Source organism: Lipophrys pholis (genome assembly GCF_963383615.2).
Source record: "Lipophrys pholis genome assembly, chromosome: 15".
Taxonomy (NCBI): Eukaryota; Metazoa; Chordata; class Actinopteri; order Blenniiformes; family Blenniidae; genus Lipophrys; species Lipophrys pholis.
The window spans coordinates 8,175,793-8,203,476 of record NC_137642.1 but is presented as its reverse complement, the minus strand read 5'-3'; the positions used below and the strand labels follow the sequence as shown (position 1 = coordinate 8,203,476).

The window sequence follows — 27,684 nt, the reverse complement described above, 5'->3', positions numbered from 1 at the left end:
CAGTTGATGTTCAACAGTTTAATTTTGTCTCTGCCCTAAAATTAGTTGCCTTTGTAAAATCCTAATGCAAATTGAATCAGGTTAGCTCCGACCTCAAAAACAAGAAAATGGATAGGCTTTTAGACTGAACTTTATTGACCAACAAAACTGCTTGTCTTTGTTTTTTACATGAGCGAGAGAGGCTGTTCATCCACTCTGACAGTGATCAGCCCCACAGCTAGTATTTACAACTCACACTTTAGATTGAGATATTTTTTAAACTTGCTGTTGCAAATGGGATTTGAACCCGAGTTCCACATTCAAGGTCAAGACTTAGACAGATACACCACCAACAGGGACTGTGTTTTTCTTGTATATAACTTTGGCTATTCTAAACAACACACAGAGAGCTGCTGGCTGCTGATTTAAATGGTTCAAACTTCATCATCCACAAGACTCAACTTAAAACTTTGCTCTTGAACCTCGTGCAAGTTCTTGAAAATGGCCCAACACTGACATACTGCCCCCAGCTGATCTGCTGTGTGTGTTGTCAGGGCAGAACTCATTTATCAGCTCCTTATATGTGGAATCAAAAGTGTAATTAATAGTGTCGGGCGGTCCTTTAAGTTGATTAGAATCCAGAGGTGATGTGGGCACAGTAGTGATGCATGTTTTCTCCTCCGCACACAGATCTCGTCCAGCTCTTTCTGTGTGTATGCTTTCCAGCAGAGCAGCAAATATTCTTGGCTGCTCTCTCACTGTGTTGGGGGTTTAGCTATGACGGGGATTTGTGTGGGGAAACCAGTGGGGGCAAGCTTGTAATGCCCTGCTCCCACTCAGCTGCCTGCTGAAGGGGTGAGAGATGGAAAGAAAGGGGGTGTCCCTAATACTGAGGAGAAAACCCCTAATCCTCTCTATAACTGTCCCCATTGACAATTGAGCAAAGGGGAGGGCGGGGGCATCGGTGGTTCGCCCGTTCTAAAATAACGTCTGTTGTTGTTGTTGTTGTTGTTGTTGTTGTTGTTGTTGGACTCTATAAAACCTTCCTACTCCCGAGATCCCGCTGGCTGGTTCCACGAAGCAAGGTACCACGAGTCCAGGCTGGCTGTATGCTCACAGCCCTTAGGCTGGTCTTTGTTTTTAGGTGGGGGGGGGTTAAAAAAGCTGATAAGCAGGATGACAATAAAGAGCGGTGTGCTGGCAGACACTGTGGGAGGCAGGGAGAGTGAACCAGAGAGAATGAGTGGGAGGGAAACGGGGAGAGTGGGTTGGGATAACAAGGGTGGAGAGGAGAGGGGTGTGTAGGGGGGGGGGGTCATTTTAGTGAAAGTATTTGTTTCAGCTGCTATTTTCAGTTTAGCCCCTCTCCCCGCTTGGATATCAAGATCACAGAAGATACTCCCCTCCCCCCCCACCCTCCCACACCACCCAGCACATCCACCTTCTAGGAGTAAATGAAGGTGAGGAAGAGAAAGAAGGAGGGAGAGAGGGAGGGAGAAGCCTCAGCTGTTATGGTAAGTCAGGGTGTTCTTCCTGCACCCTCCCCAACTCGAAGGTGCTTTCTGGGGCAGGGGCCAGCTTCTGTGAGGCAGAGGGATTTACCCCTGTTGACACATAAAAAAAAAAAAGGAAGAGAGGGGATGGGTAGGAGGGAGCGAAGCATCAGAGGGGATTTGGCGCGTGTCCTTTCTGCAGCGTGAAAGACTGTGAGACGTTTGGTGCTTTGTTTACTCATTTCAGCAGACTTATATAGACCCCCTTTCTCCTCCCTTTGCCTCCCTACGTCCTTTTCTTTCACCCTGCCTCCATCCCTCCGTGATGTGCCGAGAATCGACCAGACAGCGGAAGGAGCTGGTGTATCCACTAACCCTCATGTTAGCATTTCTTGGTGGGCTTTGATTTGTCTTTTTTCTTTCTTCCTTTTTTTTTTTTTTTTTTTCCCCACCTCTGTTACCTGAGCCAATGGCACCTTGCTCTTTCCTCCCAAGTGGGCCGGATGGTTGTGAGGCTGGGTTAAGGGCAGTGCTAAATAACTGACTTGAGTAGATGACTGCTTGGCTGCTCGGCCACTCCAAGCTCAGGTTTCACTCGCCGTCATTTGGTGGAGAGAAAGAAAGAGGGAGAGAAAGTGGACATGGCTGTGGAAGAGGGTGCTGTCTTCCTAACACAAGTGAGTAATAACAGCGGTGATTCATTCATGTATGTTAATTTTGGTTAGGTGTCGCTAATGACAAGCCAGAGGTTACTTCTCTTGACGCGAGTGCGGCGGTGCGCCGTGCTGCTAGAATAAACTGGTACTGTTATCATTCATTAGGGCTCCATGGAAAGTCAGCTGATCTGTTGCAATCAGATGAATAGTGCTGGAAGCATGTGGCTGTTTGTGGGAGTGTTTGATGCCGTCTGGCGATAAAGAAAAAGCTGGATCATCAGGAGTCAATTGTTGACTAATGTGCAGCAAGGCTCGTCTCAGGAATTCATCTTAAGCTCTTTTGTGTGCATTAAGAAAAATGTAAACCACAGGTCTTGTTACAACTCGCTCCGCTGAATTAAGTGTGAGATCTGAGACTGGTAATACTGGTTCTGTATTGTCAGCTTTTTGCCTCAGTTAAAGCTGTGTCAACATTCGTCACTGCAGAAAATATGTATTTACTGCATTATTTATTGATTTATAAATTAAACGTTTTAAAGTGATGAGTGAAATAAAGAATGCCGTGTTTACAGATAGGGATAAAAATTGCTTTTCACTTTATAGAGAGCAGTTTAATCAGAAAGTGGAAACACACTAAAAGAATACTGTAAATATTTATATATGAGTGCATGCCTCACTATTGTAGCTAATACAGAACTACAGTCAAGTGTTTAAATTGATATAATGATAAAAATAAAATGATATTGAGTCGTCTTCTGTTGAAATTATATTCAGGCAACAAGGACTTGTTTTGATTTGAGGTGCAATGACGGAGTTATTTTACTAAAAGGAGCAGAATCACAGAACGTTTTCTTATCTGGCGGTTATTCAGTGTATCGCTGTAATATGACACTACTGGGAAACCTTTATTACAAATGTAGAGCACGCTCTTGAACCTTGTGTGATTGGACAACAGAGTTGTCAAAAGTACTCATTCTTTTCTTAAGTAAAGGTTCTTTGACAGAAAAAGTAAAAAGATACAGGTACTGGGATATACTCAATGTCTTTTATAACACAATTTGATCGTTTTCAGTGAAGTTAGTGGCAAGGTCGACTTAAATGTATGCACATTACACCATGATATTAATAGTATTCCCGTTTTAAGTAAGACATTAAGCAGCTTTTTGAATAGAATAATCAGGTTCAACATTAAACTGGGTCGGCTTTATATAAATCACGATAAATTCCATTGTAAAACTGGTAAAATGGATACAGGAAGTCTTGGCTTTCAGTGATTTGTAACTTGATTCTCTCATCATCTCGACATCTTCTGCACCCTCAGTGTGGATAACTGTCAACTAAGACCTCATGGAAACAGAGTGAATGCACTGCGCTGTGGTTGCACCCTGTAATGTGTTCTATGGTATTCAGCTAAAGAAATTAAAAAGATCTGATGCATCGATTGGTTTGTGATTAACCTCTGCAAAGTAGCCATTTATTGAAGGACAATACAGGATTATTTTCTGACATTTCTTAAACCCTTTTTCTCCCTGTAATGATTGTCTCCTGGTCACACTGGTAAAAGATGTAAATAGTAGGTATATAATGCTATTTTCATTAAGGACTTCCTTAACCTTCACACTGATGCTTTGTGCAGACGTGCTGTTTGAGTCTAAAGCTGGATTGTATAAAAGGCAGAATGAATAAAAGCCTTGCTGTGTGGAGATGAGAGGGACGGCTGCAACATCCTGCCAAGTGCAAACACACCTTTCTACACTTACTCATTCATTTTCTTTCAAAGCCGCTCTCTCTCTCTCTCTCTCTCTCTCTCTCTCTCTCTCTCTCTCTCTCTCTCTCTCTCTCTCTCGCTCTCTCTCTCACTATCATTTCTCCTTCTGGAACTAATAACACACTGAACCAGTTAGTGATCCTCCTGGATTGTGGGCGAAAAGAAGTTAAAGATAGCGGCGTACAATCTTCAGATAATTTACTTCAGCAAGTGGCTTACTCTTATATTTAATCTCTGAACATGAGAAATGTAAAGACTCCCCTTATAGATAGTCATTCATCGATCTGTCAATACTGTAGTTTGAATCCATACATCCAGAAGCCTCGTAATGATTTTCTGCTTTGACTGCGGGCAATGAAACAAGGTCATTAATTCATCAACTGTTCTTGTATTTTTAGCACTGAGACAGTTATTGACCGAGGCAGGGACAATATTGGGACGTTTGACCGTGTTTGGGGTTAATTACTGTCTCTAAATTGTTGTGATTTCTCCTGTGATGGACCGGTGACCTGTCCAGGCTCTGATCAGGTTTAAGTCCTTGCAGCATTAAGTTGGATAAAGCACTTCAAAAGAAAGATGATTTATTGGATAAATGATCTGGAAATGAGCGCGATGGGTGCAGTTGTTTACCGGCAACTAGGATGAGGTTCTCTGGCACCGTTGGCTGTTGTGGCCTGCGACTTGACTCTCGCTGCTTTGTACGAGCAGAGCTGTGGCCCTGCGTGACTTTTGTGCTGTCACGAGAGCCGGGGATAAAGTGAAACAATACAGCCAGTTCTGGTCTGGCTCACCTCTTGTCCACACAGAGAGTCCTGCAATGACATAAACATGCGTCTGTGTTGGCGCGTGCATGCCTGAAATCCTTGGAAAAACGAACAACAGCTCAAAGTGTGTACGGACACGTACACATTATGATATTATTTCTTACAAATGACCCAAAGCCTGTGTGAAATTCTGACGTTTAGGAACTCGAATCACCATTATCTGACAGGCCCGGGATATCGGTCTCTTTTCCAAGTAAATGTGAACTCCCTATTTACACTACCCCTGTGTTGATGGCCTGTGGAGAAAAAAGTGCCAAGTACACATTCAGCAGATATGAAAACAGATACCCTGCAGCTCTGAAATGTCATGATTTTCCACACCTAGGGGAAAGAAAACCCTGAAATGTGACTGCTCAGCCTTTATTTGAGATTATGACTGATATTCAGGCTGATATGTATTTTTTTTTTGCCTCCTAATCCATGCGTAATCTATGTAATGTCTTCAGGGGTTATAAGCTTCCTGAATCGTATGTGTCTTTATTTATAGATGATTCTAATTCTATTGCTCGTGTGAGAAAGTAGTATTAGTAAACACACTTAAGTGTCTTTTTCTTATTCCTCAATATGCAGTTTTTACTGTGAGCGTTCATTCATTTAGCGACCCCACACATGAACCAGGCTGCGTAATGCTGACCTCTGAATAAGACAAATATGGACACATTCCTCAGGTACAAATGACTTTAGTGGTTTTCCAAGGGTATTTTGTGCAAAGCTGGTGAGTTTTCGCTGGCATGTCTTTATCAGACTACATTGGTAGTTAATAAGCGCAATGATGAATGTTTAAATTTTGTCAGTTTCAGTTGAATATTGGATAAGTGGCATGTGTGTGTGCGTCTGTCAGTCTCTTTTAGCCTGCTGCTCTGTTTCCCTTAAGAGCTTTACTAAAAAGAAACAGGTGCTGTAATGTGATCAAACCTTCTCATTGCGGCTTCTCGAGGAGCAATACAAAGGCATTACCGTTATTTATCCACTTTCTCTACTCTTTCATAGGACGTCTGCAGACACCGGTCTATGGCCACAGGACATTTTTAATTAGAGCTGAGGTGGTTAATTGTCACATTTTGGTTGTCTCACCTGGAAATTAGCAGCATTTTAGACTTTTCAAGACTGTATTTGGGAACGGTAGTGTAATTTTCAGCTTTCCTAGTTATTATTTCTATCTCTCTCTCTCTCTCTCTCTCTCTCTCTCTCTCTCTCTCTCTCTCTCCCTCCTATCTAACATTAGATTAATGCTCTCCTTCAGGCTTAACCTAGTCTTTAATGGCCCCATTTTCTTTGAACCTCTGATCTGTACAGGCTTAATGATATTTCTCTTACTAATCTCTTGCCTCGTCCTGTGTAATACTTCATTCACAAAGACTCCAGGATCCCTCACACTGCGTGTGGATGGTAGTTTGGACATGCTGGTCACTGGGTTTTCACTGCAAGCTTCAAGAGATAAACTGACTGGGGCAGTGACGTTGGTATGAATGACGACTAAGTAATCTAAGTGCGAGTAAAAAAGGAGAATAGTGTTAGATATTTAACGGATCTTTGGAATATGTCAACATGAAAAGACCTTTTTAATGAATTATCTGTATTTAAGTGAATGTAACTACAGTATGTTTAAAGACAGTCATGTATCCACTTGAATATTTTATTGTTGTGTTATTTCGATACAAAGCCACCAGTTTTTGTCACGTCACTCTTGAATTATATAATATTTGATAGTGTAAACCACTTAACATTTGTGGCGCATGCAACCTCTCCACTGCAGCCTGACCCGTGTATTCCCATGTCAGAGGTTTTAGTGCCACTCAACACAGCTTGTGAATGGTGGGTCACACACGTATGCTGTACACAGCTTGGTTCACAATAAGGACACATTCCAGTTATATAAGAAATGAGACAACTGTTTGGGGTGGATGTGCGAGCGCCTTTCTGACGTGAGCAGACACACACACACACACACACACACACACACACACACACACGAACTAACTACGGATAACATGTCATGTGGAGAGACTGACTTAGATGCTGGTATTGAAACGAGGACAAATGGCAGCTGAATTTTTAAAGTTCACATTGAAGTTAGAGGTCAAACTGATTTGTATGTGTTTATATTATTTCTGAAAGTGAAATATTGCTGTGTTAAAAGAACAGATGCTGACCACATTTCTGTCATGGGAAAAATGAACTTACAATAAGTAATGTTTAATATCGATCTATATTCAGTTCAGTTGTTTTCTTTTTTTTTGGAATAATGTTTTTGTTTTTTTTAATGAATCTTATACAATTAGAAAGCCTGATTATTTCCATATGGTTCCACATTTGTAAGAAACTTGCATTTGTAGGATGGTTGTCATAGCCAAGTATGTGACTTTTGCCTCAAATTTTGCCCAACTGCCTTTGCCAATACCAGGTAGCTTTTCTTTTCTATAGTTCAGATTCATTTTCAGTATTATCACTATTTACTGTTTTCAACAACTGTATTTGCACCGGCAAGATTTAAGTTAAACAGCAGACAAAGATGTAGAAGAGCAGGAAGAACATGCAAAGTGCAAAAGTTGTTGTGGAAGGACGAACATGGTGTTATTATTTTGGGGGGAACAACCTTATTCCATTTAGTTTCCCTTCTTGTTTGCATGTTTTCTGATCACTCTTAACATAGTTTTCAGGCTCCTACTTCACACTGTGAAACACAGTATCGCCACAAGACATGTAGAAGTGACGAAACAGATTGGTGAGTCGGGATAGTGACCGAGTTGAGGTGGGACAGTGTGACGACAGAGAGGCAGGTGGAGGATGGGAACAAAACTGTTTCAATAAGGTCCCCACGAAGGATGCTGATTCTTATTAGTAACCAATTAGTTACCAGTTAGTCATGATAAGTTATGACTTATAAGTTAAGATACGTTATTATGTGTTTCCATTGTAGAGAAATTGCCTTTCACGAAGAAACGTTTTCAATGATATTATCAAAATTAATAAAAGAAAACCATAAAATCAATAAAGCAATAAAACAAAACAAAAAAAAACTGCAGTAGTCCCTCGAGCAATACCCATAATGCAAGACCCCGAACGCATTAAATTGCATATGTATGAGTGTATTTTAGCCTTTGGGGAAAACTGTGGATCCCAAGGGAGATCACAGTTAATTTAGTCAGTAGGGGTGTAACAGCTTTGAAGCAAACCTGAAAACCCTCAGTTTTCATGATTTCTGTGAAGTACTCATACACCAACCAGCAATCATTTGCATTTGATGCCAGTTAAGTACATATCTACAGAGTATATGATCACATATATGGACTGCTGATAAGAAAAACCATGGCCCATCTGCAGTGTTAATTAGAAAATCCCACACATTTGAAGATTGACAACAAGCCCTTGTTTCAACGAACAATGTCAACGAACTATTTCCCTGCACAGCGCCGCTCAGCTCGGTGTTACACTACTTTAGCAGCGGCTATCAGGCACTCACACTCGCATCCTGTCATGGAGCGTCATTCTTTCAAGATAAACTGGAGTCTCCTTGAATATTTTATAAATCTATGCCACTTTTACATAACTGGCCGAACAGTTTGTGTTGTTCTTCGCCCGTGGATCTTTTTTGTTGCTTGTTCCGTTCACGTCTGTTTTGTGATTTCTCTGAGCACCATACGCAGAGCATTAGTGGTTCATTGCTCTCAAATAGTCCTCAGAGGATTGAGTGTATGGAAAATTCTACATGCTGGCTGATTGGGGCCGAGATATGAGCTTCAGTTTAATGGTTTCTTGTAATCAGGAAACGACTCGACTTCCAGTTAGCATGGCTTCATTTCAGATTCATTTGTTTGTCTACACATGCATGGAAGACAAACACAAATATTTCCCTCTCACAGTTTAGCGTGGCCTATCGGTGGGATGATCTGATGCTGGATGTCTTGTGTTCTCACATTATGGCATTGGGTCGCAACCCACCATGCTTGTCAGAGTTATATTTGGAAGAGCTCGGAGGAGGCGGGAGGCGGAGAACACAATGTTGGATGACTGTACGAACAGTTTGGCCCTGGTGAGTGTATCCCAAGTGTCTCTGGACACCAGGCTAAATTTAGCAAGTCTGGGCTTTTGATAATTCAGGGGAATTTGGTTTCTGAGCCTCTGTTATAAAGCAGCATGTCACAGCTTCTCTCCCTCGCCGGCTCTCAAGTAGCCCCATTGCTGAGTTTTACAAAATGCTCTTTGCACGGCCGCAAACAGACGAAATGTGCCGAGCTTGCTTGTGTGTCATTTCATGTCAAACTTAATGTCCCGGGGGCAAACGTGCACACAGAAAAGACGCCTCAATCTCTTTTCATCTCTTCTTAGCGTCTCTCCCACCCCCCAACTTTTCCTTTCTACTTTCATCCCTCCTTCTCCTTCTCCCCCTCCCCTCCCTGTCTCCTCCTCCCTCGTACATGCACATAGACATTTGTTATAGGGGCAAAAACATGCTTGCCTCATCATTTTATTTTGGTGTGCCAAGCCCCACTTCTGTAGTGAAATAAAGGACAAGCAGGCAGCGTAGAGGATGCTGTGCTGCTCCTGGCACAGCGACACACACTCACCACTGGTTTACTGGTGAGAGCTTGAGGGGATCTCTGAAGGAAAGAGAAGATTTCTGTGACCGCTGTGAGGACCACCCGGTCACTCAACATCCCTACACGAGGGAATCGGGAACGTTTGGATTTACTCAAGCTGGAATAATAGTCTGTTGGGATTCGGTAGATGACGGCGTGTGACGTGTATTGTTGCGATGATACGCTCTGGTTTTCTTGGAGTTCTCCTGGATTTGCTTTTTGTAATGTTTGCGTCCTCCTGATTTGATCGTCATACTCGTCGTATGGATCCCTTGCGATGATGGACATCCTGTATTTGTGGATGGCGGTTTTGTTTTTCCCTGTGCGAAGATGTTTTTGTATATCTGAGAAATCATGACAGAGTTCTACCTGGTAATACGCAAAACTGTTAAGGGCTTCTCTGATGTGAGCAATTACAGTCACACTTACTTTTCTCCCGTCTTGTCTTTCCTTGTCTCTTCTAGTCTGATAGCAATGCCAGTTACCTGCGAGCCGCCCGGGCTGGAAACCTTGAGAAGGTCCTTGACTACCTCAAGACTGGGGTTGAGATTAATATTTGTAATCAGGTAGGTAAATAAGCTCTTCTTGTATGCTAATGAAGCGTCGTCATACTCTTGATAAGACTTTCTGTGATCTATTTGACACAATCAAACAGTATCCAGTTGTATATTTACTTGTACAAATTGCACGAGCTCTAAACTGTTTATTTTTCTTCTCAGAACGGTCTCAATGCTCTCCATCTGGCCTCCAAGGAGGGGCACGTAGAGGTTGTTGCTGAGCTGCTGAAACTCGGAGCCACTGTGGACGCAGCCACAAAGGTAAGGTCCACATACTCACAGCGTCACCGCCTACTATATTTGGACACAGCTCAAAATAAAAACGGCTGTTCTGTAAGTTAGAATAACAACCAGCTGGGGTATGACTGCTGCTAAGTGTGCAGCCTTTGTTGGAGTTGAATACAGGATCAATATTTAATGACACCTGAGGGGTTTCCTGCTGGAGAATTGAGTCACAAAAAAGTAAAATACATCTTTTTTTTCTTTAGTAGTCCTTTGAAAAATGAAGGTAGGGCCAGGCAGAGGTAGCAAAACTGTCGTTCTATGTATTGTGCATCATGATATCAAAACAACATGGCTCTCCTACTTGGATGCATCCGGTGTTTTCAAGGACCCGAAGAAGAGAATCACCGAAAACATTATCCATATTTGTGCCCAGAAGGCTTTCACTCCCATTTAGTCGTCTGGTTCAGCCTCTCTGCCCCAGGCCGCCTGCCGAGTGCCGACATAAACACAGGGCAAGATGAAATATTCAAGATCAAGGGGAAAATCTCCCCAATTAAAAATCTCTCTGTTGTGACCTCAAGGAAAGTGGGGGATTAATCTTGGGAATCCACAACCAAATGTCCTTTTCCCTGACTTTTTTTTTGTCTGATACATATTTATATGTATTCAATGTGTATCTGCTGCTTTAATACTGTGATGCTTCTGGTTGTCTTGGATTTAAGAAAACCGCCTCAGTTCATTTAGCCTCTTAGCAGCTGAACTGTTGCCTATGTGAGGCTGGTGTTGAAAATCAGATAAGAGGCCATATGAGTATCCTAAAAGTCACGTTTATTGACTGCTGTTGGAAATTGTCACTTTTAGTAGTGAAATAATTGCCAAGAAATCAACTAAATATGTTTAGAAATATTTTAGTGCATTTTTTTTTAATATTTAATCAAGCCCACGATGTTCCATTCAATCCCTCTAAGTGCTTTCAGTACTTACATATGATGACATCAAACTTTAATTGCATTTTAGCTGCTGTGGGGTGATATTGTTGAGCAGGAGCGGATATTGTCGAGACAACAAATGGAATAAAGTTGTCGCCGAGCACTTTCCATATATATGAGTCTGTGAGTTGTTGTGGTGGACGTCACGTTTTGCAACACTCAGCATCTGTTACATATGATTTTAGATTTGTTTTATCATACCTTTTACTAAAGCTGGAGCTTTGTAAGGCTCCCAGAAGTAGTTTTGCACAGGATTGTTGGAGTGGCATGTAAATCCTCCCAATCTTTTACATGCCTCTTCCATTGTACACTTAATTGTCCATGAGAAAGGAGGCCTGCTGTCTCAGTTTTAAAGACAAAAACACTGCAAATATGCAAAAAGTAAATCAAAACCTTTGGAAGAGCCCAATAAACATGACCAATGCAAGGATTTGTGTCTTTATGAATCGCCTCTGATTGTCAAACATAAAGGGTAATCAGCCGGTTGGCCTTGATAAAGTGAGGAGAAGGAACTAACAGCAGCTTTGCTCTGACTCCTCTGTACTCCAGAAAAGCCTCCACGCTCAGTGATGTGCATAACTTGTTATTTTTAGCCGTGTTGTATACTAAAAGGCCTAGCGTATATCTCTTTATTAGCTGCCCTGTGCCTCAGTTGTCATGGCTATCTGATTTCCCTGCTGCAGTATAGAGTACATGTGACTGATCGCTGTTGTACAGGAGCACTTTGTGACGAACAAACCCTTGTATCACATGGCCAAGAGGCAGGCGGCGGGTCAACCTTCCCTAAAGAAGGATCCACACAGGTTCATAAAACGGCTCCGGCAGTTTTATTTAAGGCTGTGGCTCACTTATACAAAGGACGTGCAGATCGGAAGTGTCACATTGTTGGCAGTTTGAACGGGGGGATGCCAGAGCTGGAACGCCCGCAGTGCAAACATGTGATTTGTGTGAGGGACACTCACAGGGCCACATGGATACTGAGAGCGATATGTGCACGCGCTATAGTCGCACACACAAATCGGGGGGACAGGTGGAGCAGAGCTTAACACACATTCCTGTCCTTGTTCCCTCTAATCCAGAAAGGAAACACTGCTCTGCACATAGCCTCGCTGGCTGGCCAGACCGAAGTCGTCAAAGAACTGGTCACTAATGGAGCCAATGTCAACGCACAATCTCAGGTGGGATATCCTCAGCACACACACACACCCACCCACCCACACACACACACACACACACACACACACACACACACACACACACACACACACACACACACACACACAATTGCCAAAATGACAGCAGAACCCACTAGTCTTTCTTTTGCCCATAAAACAACAAACATTTAATTATGTACAGTATCTCTGATGGCCATGCTTGTTAGGGACGATCCCGTTTCATGAAGTTGGTGACATTGAGGGAATCACTCAGGGGAAATCTCTCAACCGAGTCTGGCTTCATGCCAACTAGGCCTCTACAGGAAAGTGCTGCTCTTGCATTTCATTTTTAACTCATATCAAGGAGAGAAGGTTGATTTCAGCACATTTATGCAGCTGCGTAAAGATATCTGCACCTTGCATTGATATTATTCACCCACTTCACAGAAATGACACTGAAGACACACATGTCACCGTGAAAAAAAGCCAATTTGAGAAATGGTGGATATCAAACCAAAGTAAAACCAAATCAGAAGTTTCATTTCAGACAAATGTTGATTGGTCAAGATATTATTTTGGTGCGTGACTACAGTGTCGGGCTGCTCCCTTTATACAGAGGTCACTTCAGAAAGTCAGTGCAAGTTGCACTGTAGGCTTGTAGACACTTTGGATGCCCTTCCTGTGGTAAACAGGACTCAAACCAAACTCAAGTACACTCAAGGTTAAGACATAACACGAGGCATCACCAGGGAATACTAGTAAAGCTGCAAACAATGAACTTAAGATGCAATATGGATCCGTTTTTTTTTCTTCATTTTTATCCATTCAGAGATGCATGAATGTTAAATACTAATCACGAAGTGACTTTTAAACAAGTAAAGGCGTTTCAAAGTTGATTTTGAAAAGGCGTGGAAATGTTGCTGGATTTCTGAAGAGAAACACTAAACCTGCTGCATTCTGCTACTCTCCCAAACCCACCTGAGAAAAACGGACTCTCTTTGTCTGAACGCGTTTGTTACGAGTGTGTTTTGGTCCCGTGTTGTGTGCAGAATGGCTTCACCCCGCTGTACATGGCGGCCCAGGAGAGTCACCTGGAGGTGGTGCGATTCCTTCTGGAGAACAGCGCCAGCCAGAGTATGGCTACGGAGGTACTGTACTCGAGTGTGTGTCTGTGTGTACTGTATATGTGCGTTCCTCCGTCACATGGTCATCGTGTCTCCGTGGATTTTCCCTGCCTCAGTCACTTGTGGTCTTTTTATCTGCTATACTAACCACCATCATCTTCCTCTCCTCCTCTGTTTCCTTCCCTTTCTCCTCTGATCCTCTCACTTGCGCCTCGTTCGTCTCTGTCTCTCTGCCCTTTTGTCTCTGTTACTGCCTTCTTTTTTCTCATCCCCTCTGTCTCACATTCTGCCTCCCTGTCTTTCCACCCCATCTACTCTGCCTACCCGTTTTCCTCCTCCTCCTCCTCCTCTTCCCCCCTCCCCCATCTCTTCATGAGGGACTCGCCAGAGCCTCATTGATTGGTAGTGTATGGTGGTGGAGGCAGCGTGACCTTGAGTGGGTCACAGATGAGGTCCTCTCCGCTCGCTGCCTCTCCTCCACGGTGCTGCTTCTCTGATTTACATTGCTCAGCCCCGATGCACACACACACACGCTCACCAGCCACTGCACGTATACACGCCAAAACACGTGCGCTCGCCGAGATAAATAGTCTGGCTTAGCGCAATACCTACAGTAGTACACAGGATGCCCCTCTGGGGGCGCAGAAGCACATCATAAGTTTGCATGTATACACACTGTATTCATGTAAAACATACCAGACTGTGCACTTATGTTCATGCTGTCGCTCCACTACGCATCATAGGGCTAAATGTGTGTGGGAGGCGAAGATGTTTATTTTCCACCATTCCTTCACATTATATAACTGCCAGTCACACTTGCAAATACAGAAAATAATACAATTAACAGTGACTTGACCACAATAAATGGTAAACAAGTCAAACTTTCTCAGGTTTAAAAGTGTCCGGATGGTTTTTTTGTTTTAGCAGACCTTTATATGTCTTAAAATCACCTGATAATTTGTTAAATATTCTAAAATTTGAGGAATTCTCTCCGTAACCAATTATTGTATTATCCTCAATATATGCCCATTAATTGGGCTTTAAGGGACATGTTACTGGCATAAACATTACAGAATTCATTGGCTCATCAATAACAATTGCATTATCTTTATGTATCTCTGCTGTAAATGAAGGATTTTTATCATCCGTTAATATCCCTGTGTAACCTGCTCTTTAGCTGCTCACGTCCCATCACACTCCCATCTCATCATTTTCTACCAAACCATTAAAGCTCCGGTTCAGCGTTGTTGACTCCTCTGTCCTTTCCCACGCAGGACGGCTTCACCCCTCTGGCGGTGGCCCTCCAGCAGGGCCATGACCAGGTGGTCTCCCTGCTACTGGAGAACGATACAAAGGGCAAGGTACGCCTGCCTGCCCTGCACATCGCCGCACGCAAGGATGACACCAAGGCCGCGGCCCTGCTCTTGCAAAATGACCACAATGCAGACGTTGAGTCCAAGGTGAGCTGATACGTTGGGGCGGTCCATGTCCAGAGGTGGATGCTTTAAGAGAAGCTTTGACTTTTTTTTTTTTTTTAATCTGTCTGATTCATTGATTGTTTAACGATTTCTTTGAATATCAATGAATCTGAATTAATTTTTTCTAATTCCCGCCGCTTCTATCTGTCCTTGTTTAAATTTGTTTTTGAGGCTGTGTTTGGCAGAAAGGGGAATTGATTTTTTTCTGTTCAACCTCGACTGTGGGCGGTGTATGATTAAATAAACAAATTTCAGTTTGTGAGTATCTCTCTCAAACCTGTTAACTTTTCTGCCATCACTTGTTTTCCTTGAGCTCTTCTTCCCCTCTCTGTCCCTCCACTTTATATCAGTGGAGGGCCTTTCTTTCTTTCTTTCTTTCTTTCTTTTTTTTTCTCACTAACTGCTCGTTCTCTCCTCTCTTGGCTGACTCTGTAGATGATGGTGAATAGAACAACAGAGGTACACCTCTATACTCTGTGCATCGTAGTCTCTCCATCGCAGTTCATAAAACCTCTGAAAACAACAACAACCACTCCAGTGCCCCTGACTTGATGCAGTAGTGTCTCTGCAGCCCCCCTTTTTGTCACTTCCCTTCCATTTTTAGCTCACCCCCGTCCTCCTCCGCTCCATTGCTTCATTAACGTAGTGGATAACTCAAGTCATTGAGGAAATCAGAGTAACAGCGCATGTTTCACTGAAAACCAACCAGGCTTGGGTATCATCAAGGCCTTCTTGATTTAAATGGTTTCATGGTGTCCAAAGTTTTGTATTTTTGACCAATTCTGTGTAACCGTTGACAAAATGTTGTCTTAATGTGTCCCGAAATCCACTTTCCATGAAACTAATTAACACGATAACCTGGCATGAAAAGTGGTTATCATTCATTACAAAGCAGTGATTTACCTATAACCTGCATGACAATCAGATATCCATTAAGAAAACCCAGCCTTCTAGCAACACAGTGACTATAATCTAGTCTCCCCTATCATTGATATTTACTATTTTTAGTCCCTCTCTCTGGCATCTAAAGCATTTTGCATGGGACCAAAGCAACCAGCTAACGTGACGCTGCTTATATAGTAACAAGGGCCTATCCGTCACACCAAAGCCAGGCGGCCGCCTTCTGTGTGGGCCTGTTTTGGTTGGCATTGTTCCTGGCTTTGGCAGGCTTGAGAGTTATTTGATATGATTCATTGCAAACTTTCTTTGTTGATATGAGGCTTGCGCGTTGTGGTAAACACATTTGCATTGTACTTGGTTGAATGAAAATGATTGCAGATTTCTTGAAAAAAAAAAGAAAAAAAAATTCAATACAAAAGAGCAGGTTGTTGTATTCATCTTAATTGTCAATGAACTTATGTTTTAACCAATACAGACCTGAAGCAATTGCAAGTTACCAATCAAATGCATTGTGAACTCCAGAAACACCAAATGAGTAGTTGTATCGCATCCAGCATCAGAAGGACAGGAAAAGTTAATAAGAGATGTGTGTGACTGTTGCTTCAGGTCTTGATGGGTGGCTACGTGTTGAAGTTTTTCATAATTGTAGTGTTTATGCTTTAAAACAGTAGATATCAGAGGCGTGGATTCACATATCGGAGACACCTGCTTCCCACTTGACTTTTGGTGATATGAAATCGGAATTCAAGTGATTAGATAGCTTAATGAGGGATCGGCTCATTCATTGGACAGATTTTTTTCCTGTGTCCTTTTGTTGCTTTGACAGCTGTTGCTCACTAAGCCAGGGGTTTTGCCAGGAAATCACTCTCATTTGAGATGTTAACAAATGGGCATTAGGTTCATTTGCAGAGCAATCTTTTCCTTGCACACTAAAAGTATCAGGATGTTGTGAATGGGATAAAATGGATCTACAGTAATTACCTCTAAACACCATCTGCCAGGACTGAGTTTTATATTACGCTGATGCACTCAATAGTCTCAGTACAGTTTGGTTGAGTGAGGTCGGCCCCATGTTTGATGCTTCGGTAAAGACTTTTTTTAACACGTGCTAGAAAAGTCAGATGTTAGTGTAACGGTGTGTAGCAGAGTGTGTTTTTGTGTGTCACGTATAATTTGTTGCCCTTTCTCACAATGTCTTTGTGTGCTTGTCTCTCTGCTTGTGTGTTGTTGGGTTTCTCAGAGTGGATTCACCCCCCTCCACATAGCAGCACATTATGGCAACATTAACGTGGCCACGCTCCTGCTGAACAGAGGGGCTGCCGTGGACTTCATGGCTCGGGTGAGTTTGCCCTGCCCTCTGCTGTCTGGGAGGGGTATTACGCTGTGAATGTGTAAATAAATCCTACACAAACACACAAAATTATTAATTACATTGATAAATGATGATGCAGTTACTTTGGAATTGTTGTTACTCTTCTACTCTTTTGAAAGAAAATGAGTAACCTAAATAAAAGTGTGCAAATTTATTAGATGTGACCTTCTATATATATATATATTTTAGATTTTTTATTTAATAAATTTTTTTTGAATCAACATCGATGCATATAGAGGTTCTGATACATTGTAAATATTGTTTAAAGGGGAAAAAAAAGCTATCCAGATTTTTCTAAGGATGTGGACATTACTCTTGACTTTTTCTAAAATGGGAAATCATTCAAATAGTAAATGTCTCCTCATCAAACATAAATTGATTGTGGAATTCTTTCGAGATTACTTTACGTATAAAATATATGTGGTGCTCAATGGTTTTTTTTTCAAAAGAATTGAGATTACAGTGATCCTAAATCCATGGTTGAAATTATCTGAAGGCACTGGCAAAATACTCACTAAATTCCTTGTGTTGATTAAGTAACTATCCCGGTACGTAATTGATATTCATTTTAGTCAATTAAATTAACTACCAAATTCGTTAAATACAGCTGTTTATTTACAGGGATCTAAGAGAGGGTCCTATTAAAATCTGCGTCACATTAAACATGGCCTAGCCAGAACCAACAGTGGCCTGTAATTATATCAGCTTGTGTGTGAAGGAGTCTGGTTGTTTGTGCTGCTTTTTGACATTGATTACAGGTTGTTTTCACGCTAATGCTCTGGAGATAGAACGGATTTAACAATGGCGCTGGTTTACAGCTGTTAGTTTGATAATTAATGACCTTGTGTCCTTATTAAGGAGGGTACCGGGTTTATTTTAAGGCTTCAAATGAAAAGCTCTACGATTTCTTTCCCACTTGATTAAATCCATTTAATTATAGACTTTATTCACTAAACATTCATAATCCGTGCTCTATTGCATTTATTCCATATGGGTGGCATGTATTTGGGCCAGATCATTTCTGTATTGCTTGCATGTTGTCCTTGTGCCTTCATGGATTTATGTCCAAGTATTTGATCTTCTTGGTTCCTCAAATGTTTGGAAATTGTCCATAGGTGTGAGTCTGTGTGTGGACAGTCTCACCTTTCACTGACTGTTGATCTTTTGAAACTTTATCAGTTTTACCTTCTTTTTTTTTCTTCTTTTTTTTAATGTAGAATGACATCACACCACTTCATGTGGCATCGAAAAGGGGGAACAGCAATATGGTGAAGCTACTGCTGGACAGAGGGTCCAAAATTGATGCAAAAACCAAGGTAAGTATCCAATTCAGACATTCAGATATGAAACGCACTGCACACAGGTTTCTGATTTGAATTAGCGGGAAGGTTATCTGTGGTTATATTTTATATAATATATTGTTGCTTTTACCTCATACATGATGGTGTGGTCTGATCAATTCGAGCGTTAATCAGTCCATATTCAATTCAGATTTATTACAGCCATAGCATATCCATGAAAAATACGAGAAAAATAAAACCAGGAGATTCTCCAAGCAGGCGAATCCTATAGTAGCTTAAATGTTTTAAACTGTAATATATTTAGTTTTAAATAGAAATACTTTGTGTGGTTCTTCAGGATGGCCTAACACCTCTTCACTGTGGGGCACGGAGCGGGCACGAGCAGGTGGTAGAAATTCTACTAGACCGGGGAGCTCCAATCCTGTCCAAGACCAAGGTATCTACTCAGACGATCAATTCAGGAGCTGCTGCTTTGCTCAGAACAGGAGAGAAACGGTCACAAGTGTTTTTTCCGCTGGTTGTGAAACAGTAGAATAGATTTGAATGGTTGACATTTTACTCAAACAAGGTACACATTGTTAATAATGTTAAAAAAAAACAAAAACAGCTTTCCTAACGTCAAAGAACTATTTTAAATCCAATCAGACTGCAGGTCTGTTGTTGCTGCTGTAGTGTTGTCGCATTGTCTCCATAACATCTGTGCGACCTCTCCAGAACAGCCTGTCTTCGCCGCGTAGCACCCACAGTTTGACCTCGCAGGACGACCAGTGTAACAAAATAGACATTGTTGTAATGGCCTCGTTATAACAATGCTCCTGTAACCATCTCGGCAACTTCCTTCACAGTCTCTCTGCTCAGCGCTTGGCCACGTCCTAACTCTCTGCGTCTGTCTGTCCATGTGTCTATTTGTACGTCTGCGTGTGTGTTTGTCTCTCTCTGTCTCTTTTTGTCTGCCTCTCTCTCTCTCCCTCTTCCTTTCCCTTTTCTCCCCCCACTATAGAACGGCCTGTCGCCGCTGCACATGGCCACTCAGGGGGACCACCTCAACTGCGTGCAGCTCCTGCTCCAGCACGACGTGCCGGTGGACGACGTCACCAACGACTACCTGACGGCGCTGCACGTCGCAGCCCACTGTGGTCATTACAAGGTGGCCAAGCTCATCGTGGACAAGAAGGCCAACCCAAACGCCAAGGCTCTGGTAGGCATAAAGCGGGGTCCATCAGCCCACCAAGTTTCATGGCACACATGCTTTCTCACACCAAGTGGCAGTTATTTCCTAAAAGCCAGACGTACCATTGTTTAGAGCTGTTGACGATAAAAACGAATGCTGTAAGATTATTTAAATGTAAACGATATGAGATAAGATGCACTTTTTCCCTTCAAGGAAATTTCTCTTGGACAGATCTCAAGTTGCTGGTTACAGAAAGAAATATAATTAAATCAGTGATCAGATTATACAAAAATGCAGTGTAAAACATTAACCTCTGCATAACCCTGATACATGAACTACACGATGATCTCTAAAAGAGAAAATATGTAAAAACACCCATGATCCATAACATTATTGCATAACTCACACCGTCTTGTCTATGCCTATTGTCATCTAAATTGTTTTATTGAAATATGTTTACGGCCTACTTATTTGTTTTTATTAAAGTGTACAAGAAAACAAATATTGCCAGGAAAAAGCATTACCTAACACCCAAATAATTCCTGACCTCTGGGGTCCCCTCAAGTATTTAAATAGTGCCCGTGATCTACTTTTTTCAGCCAGTATTGATAGGTGCTTTTAGTTGTTTTTTTAAAATATATAAATTGCACACCTCTACAGACAATTTGCACTTGCGTTCAATCTCGTGCACAGATTTGAACGCAAAAGTCATATGTGTGCGTCTCATTTTTTGCAAATTCAATCTCTCATAATTCCTCAAGGAAATGTGAGTCCAAAGGTCAAGGTGACGGTGACCTCTCATACTCTCATGAGTACGATCTTTCTGGAACGCTTCGGGGTGAATCTCTAAATATTTGGCACACGTGATCACTGTCGCTCAAGAATGACCTGATTAGCTTCTGGTGGCTAAATGCTACTAAGTCACTGTGACTTTACATTTGCTTCAGCTGCTCAGGAGATCTCACACTGTACATTTTATTCTACTTCTTCATCTTATTTTGAATACATATGCAAGTTCTGGTAATATTGTGACGAGGCCTGCTGTTGTAAGTAAGTTTGTAACCAGATGCTGGTTGAAATCCCACTGTTGACCGGTCACCACTGTGTCTCTGAGGCTCTTACGTCCGACGTAAACTGTTGTCTTTTAGAGCAGCCAAGAGACACTCACTCCAGGTCATAGGAGTTTTTCTCACATAACGTGTGCGAAATTCACCATCCAGACTGTTTGATGCAGAACAAAAAAAGACTGGGATACTAAAGGATCCTCTAAGAGAGTCTGAACACTGATATACGAATCAGTGGAGAGGAAAAACTGCAAGAGAAACAAAAAAAGATAGAAAGTTACATTGAATTCTGCGAGTGTGTGCCTGAAGCTGACACAGAGAGATAAAAAGACATTCCTCTGCACTTTCTTCACATGTGTATTGAACAAGTAAACGAAAGACTGACGAAGAGACTTCTGCTAGTGGTTGTCTGTGAACTTCACGCTGGGTTTCTCGTGGATCATTCCGCTTCGCAGTGACTCGGGCCACTCATCGGTGAAGAAAACGTCCTTTACATTGAGGTTTTCTCTTTTTCTCTCCCTCTTTTTTTTTCTTTCTTCTATGCCAGAATGGTTTCACTCCGCTTCACATCGCTTGCAAGAAGAACAGAGCCAGAGTGATGGAGCTGCTGCTTAAACACGGGGCGTCTATTCAGGCTGTCACGGAGGTGCCGCACCACACTGGATCACATTTCATCTTTTTGACACTATCATTTTGCACTTGAACCGATTTCTATGAATTTTATTGAGCTTTATATCGTCTGAGACGTTCAATTTAATACTGTCTGACTGGAGCTCATCAACAGAATCTAAGTGAGTTAAAACCCAGTTTTTTTATCTTAAGTTTGATGGGGATATTTTTCTTTTTCTTTTTTTTGCAGTCTGGTTTGACGCCGATCCACGTGGCAGCATTCATGGGCCACGAGAATATCGTCCATGCACTGACCCACCACGGAGCATCGCCCAACACCACCAACGTGGTGAGGGGATCCATTCCGCTCTGTGTCCACGTGTTTGAAAAAATGTTTCAAGGGTTATCTTCTGTTTCTGAGTTCTGAGTCTGTGTTTCCTCCAGCGAGGCGAGACGGCGCTCCACATGGCGGCCCGGGCGGGCCAGGCCGATGTAGTCCGATACCTGCTGAAGAACGGCGCCAAGGTGGAGACCAAGTCGAAGGTGAGAATGCAGAACAACCTCATTATCGCTCAAAACGAGGACAAATGCTCATCCTGAAAGTGGCGTGATCCTCCTCGTCCTCGTCCTCGTCCTCTATGCTCTGCAGGACGACCAGACGGCGTTACACATTTCCAGTCGGCTGGGGAAAGTCGACATCGTCCAACAGCTGCTGCACTGCGGCGCCTCGGCCAACGCCGCCACCACCTCAGGCTACACCCCGCTTCACCTGGCTGCCCGCGAAGGACACCAAGATGTTGCCACCATGCTGCTGGAGAACGGCGCCTCACTGTCTTCCTCAACTAAGGTCAGTGTGACACTCGAAGAAAAGAAGAAATGCATTAATTCATCATGTTCACACAGAAGTGCTGTGATTTGTCCTCTGCATTTAACCCACCCTGAAGAAGCAGTGTGCGTACACTGTACATGTCAGGGTAGAGACACACTGCAGTCTCTCGTTGATACGGGGATTCGAACCAATGACGTTGTGGTTATAAGCTCACTCCACAAATATTTTGGACACTACTGCCTCAGGTGCAGGAATGAAGTCAAGGCAAATTTAATTGAATTGTGCTTTACAAGACATTTCAAATACCGTAAATAAAACTGTAACTGCACTCAGGATCATGTCCCTTTACTTCAGTCCATTGTCTCTCCACTAGTGGGCATCAGTTGCTTTTTATAGTCTTTTGAATTCTTGCCATCTTCTTTTTTTTTCTTTTTTTTCTAAAGCTCCGTTGCCTCAAATGAAATAAAAACTAAATCATAATGAACCAGGTTCAGTTATGTATTAATATCTTTCTGTTGCTTATTGAGTCTTCGGGACTGAATGCATTTTGCTCTATTATCAGACATAATATTGATCTTTTTTTTTTTTCAGCGTTCACATTCATATTTTATCTGGTTCAGTAGTTTAAGACCCTTCTTATTCACCGCCGAGGTTTTTTTTTTTTCAATCGATACAGTGAACACATAATGAGGATTTTCGATGATGCTGTTCACCCCCGAGTTGAATTTCAGCGATCAAGGTCATAAAGTGACGTGGAAGCGATTTGATAGTGCTGGTTTTTGCGTGTACGTGTGCCATGTTGCCGGGGGGCTTTTCTCGGAAGGTGACCTCTGTTAGTGGAACAGATTAATGAAGGGTAAACCCCATGGTGCTCACTTTCTCTCCCACACACTCGCACGCAGCATCTTGTGGGACGTTACCTGAGTCAGCTGTAGAGGGAAATGATGCGACTTGGGAGAAACTACAGGATAGGATCCATATAATGACCCAATTCTGGTGTTAATGAAGCGAATCCATGAATAAATTCACAACACATTGAAAGATTTTGAACTAATCTTCTCTAAAATGACCCTGTACTGTATGTGCCACCTGAATAATGCTGTTCACTCAAATGAGGTCATGTGTTTCAGAGCGTGGAACAGGAATCTGTGGGAGTCCCACATTCTGCTGAAAAATATGACCCAATGTCTTTAAATATATCACAAACACACACACACACACACACACACACACACACACACACACACACGCACACACACTCCCACACACGCACTCGCGCGCACGCGCACACACACACACACATGCACAAAGGAAGCCAAAATCAACATTACCACAATATACAGCAAACAATCATAGATATATACACAATACATGAGGAAATGAGTACATTCTGTTTACTTGTTTACTTTTTGGGAGTATGAAACACTTTTTCCATTTATGTTTAATATATATATTATCAATACGCGGCTACTGTAATGAGTTTATGATAAATACAAACCAGCCAAAATAACAAAATGCTACAGAAAGCAAAAGTATTAATGATGTTAAGTAAACATTAATATAAAGTGATGTCGTATCATTTCATTGGGGATGATAAAGTTGCCATGGCAGCTTGTCTTTCTTTCTGGAGTTTTTGGGTTAAACCTCCTTCTTGCTGTATATGTGTGTTTGTGAACAAATAGGTGACTCTGACTAACATTTTAGCGCTTTTGGGGACTGGTAATGTGGTGGGGGGAAAATCAACCTTTATTTGAACACAGGTGGGTTGCAGCAAATGTATTTTCTTTCTTCCCTAGTGTTACACAAATGTATGTACTTTTTACCACTTAAATTCCCCAAGCAGGTTTGTTTCCAAAGTTATAATTTTCTTTTCTTTTGAGATAGCTGACAGTTCATTTTACAACTAAGGGATTACTTTTTTCACTAATGCAAACATCAGCAGTTCCGTTTAAATGGATGGAAAAATACTCCGTTTTATTCAGGATGGATATGAAATGACCAGAATGACATAAAAGATGTTTATAGAAAGAAAAGGTTCCTTTTGGATTAGAAATCTGTAGAAAGAAGAAGCAGTAACATCGTGGATTAATGTGGGATTCAAAGCAACAATACATTCTCCATTAATAGACCTTTTAAGAAAAATGTAAGAAGTTTTGTATTTCAAGAGGAAAAAACTGGCATTTTACTTAGTTAACAAAATTAAAAACTTATTTATTTATTTTATTTATAATTTTTTTATTTGCATAAAGATTTTTTGGTATATTTGTACTGCATAATATGTAGTTTAACCAAAGTGTACAGTCAGTTCAGTTTTGCCTTATTAATTGAATTTATTGACTGACAAACTATTTTGACGCAATGATCAGGCTCATATTATCCAATAACGTCTGACCGAATACAATCCCAGCAGTGACTTCCTTTTCAAAGACCCCTCAGCGCTCCTGCTTCTCTTTTACCTTTTACGTACTTAACTGAGACCATGTTTCTTATTTTGTGTTTCACAGAAAGGGTTCAGTCCGCTCCACGTGGCGGCAAAGTACGGCAAGATGGAAGTGGCCAGTCTGCTCCTCCAGAAGAGAGCTGCACCTGATGCTGCTGGAAAGGTGAAAGAACTGAAAAAATACGAGAATTCCAGTGTACAACTGCCTTTAGAAGGCTATTTTTTATCAGGACCACCATTCAAGAATGTTTTCAGATGTGCTGCTGTTGGAAAACATGAGCCATGTTAAGAAGAAAGGGCCACAGGGAATTTGAGAATAAGCTCACAATTAAATTCCCCTCTTTTACAGCTGCAATTAGTTGTTGTTGTTTTTTTTAAATTGGCAGTTATTTTCTTGATATAGTAACGTGTAAAGATTAAGTATAGCTGACGGTGTGTCAGACAGTGAACTTTACCTATTTAGACTTGACTGACAAGTGGCTAAAATCTGAGAGTTATTCAGGTAATGTGAACATTTATCAATTGTGTCCCCCGCTCGTATGCAGCCTGTCAGTGCGAGAATAAACAGAGCTGTTTTGAAGTTGTTTTCCGACCTGCAGCTGGACTCGGGCCGGTGATGTAGGGGTAATCGTGTGGCAGACTTCGGTCTGATCTCAGGCAAACGTAGCGAGCAGATGCTTGTCCTCAAACAAAAGAAGCTTGTAGGCACATTTGCTTTTATTCCCCCGATACCACACACACACACACACACACACACACACACACACACACACACACACACACACACACACACACACACACGCACACACACGCGCACACACGCACACACACGCACACACACGCACACACACGCACACACACAGCCGCCATCTGAGAGCATTTACCATAATGGCACTCAGGTATGATAATGAAGTTTCCACCCTGTTTCGGTGTCACGTTAAAATCGAGGCCATATTGTCAAACACACAAAGCGGAATTTTGTCTTTATTGCGGTTTTAATTTGAGTTTCTCACGTTTTGACTCAAAACACAAACACGTCACTCCAGAAAAAGTGGTAAAAACACATTGCCGCACACCCGGAAACTACAGGAAATCCGCTCTTTCAGAAGAATTTGACGTTTATTGGGGATTCTTTCCCTCATACCAAGTGACTCAGCCCCGCAAGCTGAAAGGAGGATACGAGATGTGTTTGGTTTGAATGAACTACACTGGGTGTAGCTTAAAAACAAAATGCTTCGCTCACTATTTACACTTTACATCAGCGCTATTAAGAAAATAGCGGCCTCCTTGAAAAACGTGACACTTCATGAACATTTAACTGTCACACAGCCTATGATGCTGATTTTCGCCACGCTAGCAATTTTTCAATGAGAAACAACTATTAAGTGTTGGCGAGACACTGGAGGCAAATATCTGCTCTATATGTGTGCATGTTTGTCAATTCTGGATTATTCTTTCAAAAGAAATAGCTCGAAAACATAAGATTATTGCACAATCGACACAAATTCTGCTGCTTTTGCTGCTCGCACACTAATACTGCACTGCTTCTTACTGCTGAATACAAATAACTTGTCAGACGACCGCTTCAATGCGCATTTCCTGCAGTTGTGATGGCTTTGATGGATCGATGCTTGGGCTCCGGGAGCCACAAGCATCATACACGTAAATGTCCAACAACAGCAGTTGAGTTGCTTAATAAGGAAGGCAGACATCAAATTTTGACAACAAGTGAAAAAATATACTGCCAATCTTATTCTTTCCCATTTTAAAGGCGTGCCATGTGGAATTAGTGGATTTTTTTCAGGGGATTCTTTGAAAAGGAGAAACTTCTGGGAAACGATTTTAACCTCATCCTCTTCCCTCTTCTAACTTTCAGTAGTAAGCTGTTGTTTTAAACCGTCTCTTACATTAGATATTCATTTGGTTTGATGTCCATCTTCCTCCATCTCTAATCATTTCTGTTGATTAATTTGACTTATCAGCGTGCCCATGGTTGTGTGTGTGAGTGTTTTCTAATCTGAGTTGTGCTGCATGCGTGTGTGTGTGTGTGTGTGTGTGTGTGTGTGTGTGTGTGTGTGTGTGTGTGTGTGTGTGTGTGTGTGTGTGTGTGTGTGTGTGTGTGTGTGTGTGTGTGTGTGTGTGTGTGTGTGTGTGTGTGTGTGCGTGTGTGCGTGTGTGTGTGTTTCTGCATACGTGTGTGTGCGGGTGTTTTAGAGCGGGCTAACGCCACTGCATGTAGCCGCTCACTACGATAATCAGAGAGTGGCACTGCTGCTGCTGGATCAGGGAGCTTCCCCTCACGCTGCCGCCAAGGTATCCAACACAAACACACGTAAACATGCTCACGTGTTAATAACCACAGATTCATCTCACTTGCGCTTCCGCTGTGGACTCAAGCCATTAACATTGTCTATGTAATGTGTGTGGATCTCGTGCTCACTTCCTCGTGTTTCATCTCATGAAGGTTTTCACATCATTTATGAGTGAATGTGCAGGTTTTTCAGAGACTTTAAAACCACTCATCCAGTGTGGTTTGCAAGAGGCTATACTATTCCATATTACTTACTCAAACTGGATGCAGTTCTTCTGGTGATGTTTTCTATGCAAGTTATAAATCACTCCATAGGAAGTCACTCGTCCTTATATTTGTTTGTGCCCAATAAAAAAAATCAACTATTTCCTTATTGTTTAGATATGTGACACACATATGGTCAAGCTGGGGTTCCCCTCCTTTCAGACGTTGATAGTTTGCCAAAACCGCAGGATAAGTATGAGCCGAAAGGCAGAACGAAACAAAAACAAGGCGGGGAATGCCTTTTTTGGCTGGTTGGACCGACATCCTGCCAAAGAGGAGGCCGGGGCTTGTAAAACATATTTGTCCATTCTCACTTTCTTCCCTTTTTGTCACGGGGCTCCAGCTCCTCTTCAACCTGTATACATCTTCCCTCCTTGGCTTTTCCTGCCTCCCACACTGTTAGTCATCTCTCCCTTGCCTCCCGTCCTCCCAGTTTCTCCAACCATAAATTGTTTTTCATTTGGCTGGGATCTAATGTTGGTGTGTTCAGTCGGATTTAAGTGCTTTTGGAAAGAGATCCATCTGTTTGTGTGAGAGGAGAACCTCCACACATACAGTAACGGTGAATTATCACAGTTTTGTGTCATATAGCACGT

The 27,684-nt window shown here is 42.1% G+C and overlaps 1 protein-coding gene across 1 annotated transcript in view; it reads left to right on the top strand.

Annotated features, from left to right (window-relative positions):
* LOC308120669 (ankyrin-3-like) overlaps positions 1–27,684 on the top strand; it is a gene marked incomplete at its 5' end in the record, with an annotated part of 98,630 nt that overhangs the window by 23,356 nt on the left and 47,590 nt on the right. Inside the window, 16 exons of the mRNA XM_080481425.1 lie at positions 9,765–9,866; positions 10,020–10,118; positions 12,151–12,249; positions 13,275–13,373; positions 14,624–14,809; positions 15,263–15,286; positions 16,968–17,066; positions 18,317–18,415; positions 18,738–18,836; positions 19,401–19,598; positions 21,183–21,281; positions 21,495–21,593; positions 21,689–21,787; positions 21,894–22,091; positions 24,578–24,676; positions 26,728–26,826. Of these exons, the coding sequence (XP_080337551.1) occupies positions 9,765–9,866; positions 10,020–10,118; positions 12,151–12,249; positions 13,275–13,373; positions 14,624–14,809; positions 15,263–15,286; positions 16,968–17,066; positions 18,317–18,415; positions 18,738–18,836; positions 19,401–19,598; positions 21,183–21,281; positions 21,495–21,593; positions 21,689–21,787; positions 21,894–22,091; positions 24,578–24,676; positions 26,728–26,826 (1,797 nt within the window). The remainder of the gene's footprint in view (positions 1–9,764; positions 9,867–10,019; positions 10,119–12,150; positions 12,250–13,274; positions 13,374–14,623; positions 14,810–15,262; positions 15,287–16,967; positions 17,067–18,316; positions 18,416–18,737; positions 18,837–19,400; positions 19,599–21,182; positions 21,282–21,494; positions 21,594–21,688; positions 21,788–21,893; positions 22,092–24,577; positions 24,677–26,727; positions 26,827–27,684) is intronic.